Below are 7,500 nucleotides of genomic sequence, written 5' to 3' on the forward strand. Positions count from 1 at the left end.
GAATAATCATGAGAACAAACAAAGGTTACCGTGGAGACGAACAAGCTGTAAATTGACCACGGGGCAGCGTGTCTTTAGACGTGACAAATTAACAAGTGTAGACTAGTCGGTCGGGTGTTGTCAGTTGTTGAGGGTTGTTGCTGGTTGTTGATTGTTGTTGTTGGTTGTTGTTGGTTGTTGTCAGTTGTTGTCTATTGTTGCCAGTTGTTGTCTGTTGTTGCCGGTTGTTAACGGTTGTTGTCGGTTGTTGTCGGTTGTTGTTACCGGTTGTTGTCGGTTATACTAATATCTATTTCTCATTGGATTCAACCATTTGATTTCTGCTGTATTTTAAAAGAATAAATGTCCAGTTTCTCTGAATCTTAGGGAATCACCAAAGAGACATTTCCCTCACCATGAAGTCATGTTCGTCCTGCCCTCTGGGAGCTCAGAGCCAGTATGTCTCATTCAGAGACCGTGGCGCTCATTAGAAGAGACAACACGCCACTATGAGACAAAACACAAAGTGTTTGACCAAACATTCCCTCTCAACTCAGAACTGAGCTCACATGAGCAGTCTGAGAGCCCAGTATGATCAGTCCAGCAGGATCAACATGTAAACTAAATATGGTTCCAGGGCAGGCTAACCCAGGCTAACCAATGAGCTAACCCAGGCTAACCAATGAGCTAACCAATGAGCTAACCCAGGCTAACCAATGAGCTAACCAATGAGCTAACCCAGGCTAACCAATGAGCTAATCCAGGCTAACCAATGAGCTAACCAATGAGCTAACCCAGGCTAACCAATGAGCTAACCAATGAGCTAATCCAGGCTAACCAATGAGCTAACCCAGGCTAACCAATGAGCTAACCAATGAGCTAACCCAGGCTAACCAATGAGCTAACCCAGGCTAACCAATGAGCTAACCCAGGCTAACCAATGAGCTAACCCAGGCTAACCAATGAGCTAACCCAGGCTAACCAATGAGCTAACCCAGGCTAACCAATGAGCTAACCAATGAGCTAACCCAGGCTAACCAATGAGCTAACCCAGGCTAACCAATGAGCACCTGCATGTGTGTGAGAATGGCCCTGACACCATTTCAGCCCAGATCTAAACTCCTGGCAGGACGAGCTCCAGCTCACTTCTCTCACTGAACAGAACAAAGTGAGAGAGGGACTGCAACATAAGAGGGAAAGAAAGAGAGACTTTAAAACTGTTCAGTTGTTATGATGTGTAAAGACTGATATTGTTCTATAATAGTCTGAAAGTGTTAAGTCGTGATGTGAAACGGTTAACAGAGAAAAAGGGAAACTCAACCTGCTGCTACACTTTATTTTATTTATCTAAAATTAAACACTTTTAAGATGCACACATTTTCAAAAGCTATTTTATTTATTTTCTCTATTATATTTTTAAATGCAGCCGGAGAGGAACATCACACATATCTGTAGAGTTCAATGTTCATTGACAACAGTGTTTCCCACAGAATTTGATTCTATTTGTGGGGGCGCTGAACCGCACCCCCCCCCCCCCCCTCCCCGGCAAGAAAAGCCAAAGGCTCCTTAACCTATTCGGGTGGTCCATGCATCCACCCCCCCCCCCCTCAAATAAGATAATACATGCGAGTTCATGGCTACTGTAGACAACGATCTTGTTGCTCTGTGTTGCGTTGTTAATGAGTGAAACATTGAGTTGAGGATCCGTGGGGTTTATTCTCCAAAAATATCATTTACAATTCAGCCTTATTCCAAAGAGGCTTACAATGACCGATCACAGGGACATCCTCCCTGGAGTAACCCAGGGCTAAGTGCCTTGCTCAAGGGCACACTAGTAGTGGTGTTCCAGGCAGGATTTGAACTCGCAACCTTCCGATCATCAGCCCACCTCACTATCCATTACACCACCAAAAAAAAAACAAAGATCCATTTGTGGTGGACGATATTTATTTGTAGCGGCCCGCCGCAAATAAATCAATATATGGGAAACACTGGACAATAAATATTGTTGTTTTTGTACTTCCTTTATTTGATTGGCAGTCAGTTGTTGATGACATGCAGACGTTGATAAAGCTACAGCTGCTTCAATACATATCACACGAACTCATGAAGCAACTTAGACATGTTGATGTTCTGGACCTTTGCATGGGGGGATTCTCTCTAACTGGACCTCGCTGAATTTTAGGTGAATACCCCTGCTTTAGATCATACATGTCAAACTCAAGGCCCTCGGGCCAAATCCAGATATTTGAGTTTGGACACCTCTGGTTTAGAGGAAGTCTGGGAACAGGAAGTAGGGAGTTACTGTGGTTCATCAGAAACAGGACCTGAAAGTCCTGACTGTGTGTGTGTGTGTGTGTGTGTGTGTGTGTGTGTGTGTGTGTGTGTGTGTGTGTGTGTGTGTGTGTGTGTGTGTGTGTGTGTGTGTGTGTGTGTGTGTGTGTGTGTGTGTGTGTGTGTGTGTGTGTGTGTGTGTGTGTGTGTGTGTGTGTGTGTGTGTGTGTGTGTGTGTGTGTGTGTGTGTGTGTGTGTGTGTGTGTGTGTGTGTGTGTGTGTGTGTGTGTGTGTGTGTGTGTGTGTGTGTGTGTGTGTGTGTGTGTGTGTGTGTGTGTGTGTGTGTGTGTGGTCAGGGAGCGTCCGGTGAACCGCCCCCCCGAGCTGCTGTACCCTCAGACGGACGTAGCGGAGCGTCTGGCGCTCGGTGGCGATGAGGCGATGCTCAACGGCACGAAGGCAGACCTGCAGGCGGCCAAACGCCTCGCCAAGCGCCTCTTCCACCTGGACGGGTTCAGGAAGTCCGACGTGGCTCGACACCTGGGCAAGAAGTCAGTGATCCTCACACACTCAGCAGGTGGTCCTGTGCTCTGATTGGCTCTCACTCTCTCACCTGTGTGTTTCCGCAGTAACGACTTCAGCCAGATGGTGGCCGAGGAATACCTGAGCAACTTCGACTTCAGCGGACTCACCATCGACCAGGCGCTCAGGTAGGCTGAGTTATTGGTATTATTTGTTCTGGCTGTTGTTAATAAAGCTTTGTGTTCAGGCTGTTGTTAATAAAGCTTTGTGTTCAGGCTGTTGTTAATAAAGCTTTGTGTTCAGGCTGTTGTTAATAAAGCTTTGTGTTCAGGCTGTTCCTGAGCCGCTTCGCTCTGATTGGAGAGACTCAAGAAAGAGAGAGAGTCCTCGCTCAGTTCTCCAGGAGATACAGACAGAGCAACACACACACATCTGCAGGTACGTGTCTGTCTGCCTGCCTGTCTGTCTGCCTGCCTGCCTGTCTGTCTGTCTGTCTGCCTGCCTGCCTGTCTATCTGTCTGTCTGTCTGTCTGTCTGTCTGTCTGTCTGTCTGTCTGCCTGCCTGCCTGCCTGCCTGTCTATCTGTCTGTCTGTCTGCCTGCCTGCCTGTCTGTCTGCCTGCCTGCCTGCCTGCCTGTCTGCCTGCCTGTCTGTCTGTCTGCCTGCCTGCCTGCCTGCCTGCCTGCCTGCCTGCCTGCCTGTCTGTCTGTCTGTCTGTCTGTCTGTCTGTCTGTCTGTCTGTCTGTCTGTCTGTCTGTCTGTCTGTCTGTCTGTCAAATACAAATTCAACGAAACTTTATGATGGTAATTCTCTCTCTCACCTGTCTCTCTCTCACCTGTCTCCCTCTCAGATAGCGTCCACACTCTCACCTGTGCCGTCATGTTGCTGAACTCTGATCTCCATGGAAACGTGAGTCTGACTTTATGGTTTATAATTATATACTTTTACATTAAGTACTTTTACTTTAAGTACTTCAGTTTGCACTACTTTAAGTACTTCAGTTTGCAGTACTTGCACTCTGTGTGACTCGGAGGTGTTGCTCGGCGTGTGCTTGGACAGCTTGTTGCCGTGGTGACGCTCATCACTTCCTGAAACAGGTTCAGGCTGTGAGGAAATAATTATCACAAAATGAGCGTTACCATGACGACGCAGAAACTCCATCTGCTGGGAGTCAGCAAGAAATACTGCAGTATGAGTGTGTGTACACACAGTGTGTGTACACACAGTATGAGTACACACAGTATGATTACACATAGTATGAGTACACACAGTATGAGTACACATAGTATGAGTACACACAGTATGAGTACGTACTACATACAGTGTGAGTACACACAGTATGTGTACATACAGTGTGTGTGTACACACAGTGTGAGTACATACAGTATGAGTACATACAGTGTGAGTACATACAGTATGAGTACATACAGTGTGAGTACACACAGTATGAGTACATACAGTGTGTGTGTACATACAGTGTGTGTGTACACACAGTGTGAGTACATACAGTATGAGTACACACAGTATGAGTACATACAGTGTGTGTGTACATACAGTGTGTGTGTACACACAGTGTGAGTACACACAGTGTGAGTACACACAGTATGAGTATACACAATGACACATGTCATTGCTCTGTATCTAAAGTGTGATGATGTCATTGCTCTGTATCTAAAGTGTGATGATGTCATTGCTCTGTATCTAAAGTGTGATGATGTCATTGCTCTGTATCTAAAGTGTGATGATGTCATTGCTCTGTATCTCAAGTGTGATGATGTCATTGCTCTGTATCTCAAGTGTGATGATGTCATTGCTCTGTATCTAAAGTCTGATGATGTCATTGCTCTGTATCTCAAGTGTGATGATGTCATTGCTCTGTATCTAAAGTCTGATGATGTCATTGCTCTGTATCTAAAGTCTGATGATGTCATTGCTCTGTATCTAAAGTCTGATGATGTCATTGCTCTGTATCTACAGTGTGATGATGTCATTGCTCTGTATCTAAAGTCTGATGATGTCATTGCTCTGTATCTAAAGTCTGATGATGTCATTGCTCTGTATCTCAAGTGTGATGATGTCATTGCTCTGTATCTAAAGTCTGATGATGTCATTGCTCTGTATCTAAAGTCTGATGATGTCATTGCTCTGTATCTAAAGTCTGATGATGTCATTGCTCTGTATCTATAGTCTGATGATGTCATTGCTCTGTATCTAAAGTGTGATGATGTCATTGCTCTGTATCTAAAGTGTGATGATGTCATTGCTCTGTATCTAAAGTGTGATGATGTCATTGCTCTGTATCTAAAGTGTGATGATGTCATTGCTCTGTATCTAAAGTGTGATGATGTCATTGCTCTGTATCTAAAGTGTGATGATGTCATTGCTCTGTATCTAAAGTGTGATGATGTCATTGCTCTGTATCTAAAGTGTGATGATGTCATTGCTCTGTATCTAAAGTGTGATGATGTCATTGCTCTGTATCTAAAGTCTGATGATGTCATTGCTCTGTATCTAAAGTGTGATGATGTCATTGCTCTGTATCTATAGTCTGATGATGTCATTGCTCTGTATCTAAAGTGTGATGATGTCATTGCTCTGTATCTAAAGTGTGATGATGTCATTGCTCTGTATCTAAAGTCTGATGATGTCATTGCTCTGTATCTAAAGTCTGATGATGTCATTGCTCTGTATCTATAGTCTGATGATGTCATTGCTCTGTATCTAAAGTGTGATGATGTCATTGCTCTGTATCTAAAGTGTGATGATGTCATTGCTCTGTATCTAAAGTGTGATGATGTCATTGCTCTGTATCTACAGTGTGATGATGTCATTGCTCTGTATCTAAAGTGTGATGATGTCATTGCTCTGTATCTAAAGTGTGATGATGTCATTGCTCTGTATCTAAAGTGTGATGATGTCATTGCTCTGTATCTACAGTGTGATGATGTCATTGCTCTGTATCTAAAGTGTGATGATGTCATTGCTCTGTATCTACAGTGTGATGATGTCATTGCTCTGTATCTAAAGTGTAACTGATGGTCTCTCTCAGAACGTGGGGAAGAGGATGTCGTGCAGTCAGTTCATCAACAACCTGGAGGGGCTCAACGAGGGGAAGGACTTCCCCAGAGACCTGCTGAAGGTACACACAGGCACACACACACACACACACACACACACACACACACACACACACACACACACACACACACACACACACACACACACACACACACACACACACTACTCCTAGTTTAAAATGATTTCCTCAGTAAGAACAGATCTGCTCTGTTGTGATTGGTCGACGGCTTAGAGATGTCCCGCCCCTGGTACGTCCACACGGTTCCGTCGCGTTGAAGCTTGTCGGTGGGTGTGTCTGGTGCGCGACCAACAACCAATCACATGAATCTCCCGCCCCGGACACACAAACACGCGGTTTGATTGGCTAGAGCTTGCACTGGCGTATGATTTGATTGGCTGGCGCTTTCGTCGACGCTTGAAAAGTTGAACTTCTCTCAACTTTCAGCGCGAGCAACGGAGGCAAAGCGACGCGACGGAACCACAATGCAGTTCGGCAAAGCGTGACGTCACCCCATTCAAAGTGAAGGGGAAGCGTCTCCGTTGAAGCACGCGACGGAACCGTGTGGACGTTACGTTAGCCAATCAGGTACTGGAACGCTAGCCAACAGGAGCGTGAGTGTTACGTAGTGATGTCAATGGAGGTCAGACAAGCACAATAGGGAGATTTCCACAGGTCGCTGTCTTTTATTGTTTTTAATTATTTAAATACAATGGGGCAAAAAAGTATTTAGTCAGCCACCAATTGTGCAAGTTCTCCCACTTAAAAAGATGAGAGAGGCCAGTAATTCCTGGGCTGGTGGAATTGTATTATCACTGGCCCCCCCATTGTAACCACTGGCCCGGAGCATTCGTCCAAAAACAATCTACTAATAATGAAGAAAATGAACACATTTGTTGCCATAGTAATTTATGCACTAACTACATTACTACTTGTACTACAACATTTGAATCATCAGTTCTTCCTCATTTTCCTCAATTGATCATATTTGGTTTATTAAAATAATGATATTGTGGTCATTGTTCAAAAATGTCTGCTATTATTATGAGTATTATTATTTGTATAATGCGCTTTCTGTCTTCCTGTCATTAGGAGTTAGAAATGTAATGGCTAATAGATTAGATTAGAACCTTCATTCTCCTGCTGGGACATTTCCCTAAAGCCAATACCTTTATATGTTCTACTCTTCACTTCCTGTCAGCAGAGGTCATTGATGTACAGAGCCGACAGAAGACCTTGTTTATATTGGCATCATATTGAGAGGTGCAGTGACGCGTCCTAAACCAGGAAGTAAGCTGCTGGTTCCCTCGACAAAAAAGCAATGAGATTTCTCCACAGGGTTTTGGAAAATAACTGGAAATAAGGTCTGTGGAAAACAAACCTGTTTGATAAATGCACGTTTTGTTCAGCCGGTTAATCTCCACATGTCTACCCTACTTTTATCATTTTCTAATCATAAATCTAATGGATAGATTATAAAAGGGTTTTAGGACGCGTCACTGCACCACTAGACGCCAACTCCATCGATCAAGCTGGCTGAAACTTTCTCTCCCTCTTCTTCTCTTGCTCCCTGTCACGCTCCTTTAACTCCTCCCGTGACTTTCTTTTATTTGAAGATTGTTTTTTGCCTGGCGCTTGGCCGGTTACC

At 44.4% G+C, this 7,500-nt stretch overlaps 1 protein-coding gene across 3 annotated transcripts in view; it reads left to right on the top strand.

Annotated features, from left to right (window-relative positions):
• LOC307026778 (PH and SEC7 domain-containing protein 1-like) overlaps nt 1-7,500 on the top strand; it is a 38,213-nt gene that overhangs the window by 10,090 nt on the left and 20,623 nt on the right. For all 3 annotated transcript variants that reach the window (XM_079694907.1, XM_079694906.1, XM_079694908.1), the window contains 5 exons: nt 2,610-2,804; nt 2,883-2,963; nt 3,107-3,213; nt 3,627-3,685; nt 5,826-5,915. In XM_079694907.1, coding sequence (XP_079551033.1) covers nt 2,695-2,804; nt 2,883-2,963; nt 3,107-3,213; nt 3,627-3,685; nt 5,826-5,915 — 447 coding nt within the window. In that variant the 5' untranslated portion in view covers nt 2,610-2,694. Of the gene's footprint in view, nt 1-2,609; nt 2,805-2,882; nt 2,964-3,106; nt 3,214-3,626; nt 3,686-5,825; nt 5,916-7,500 lie in introns of those variants that run through there.

This window comes from Notothenia rossii (assembly GCF_949606895.1).
Source record: "Notothenia rossii genome assembly, contig: scaffold_82, whole genome shotgun sequence".
Taxonomy (NCBI): domain Eukaryota; kingdom Metazoa; phylum Chordata; class Actinopteri; order Perciformes; family Nototheniidae; genus Notothenia; species Notothenia rossii.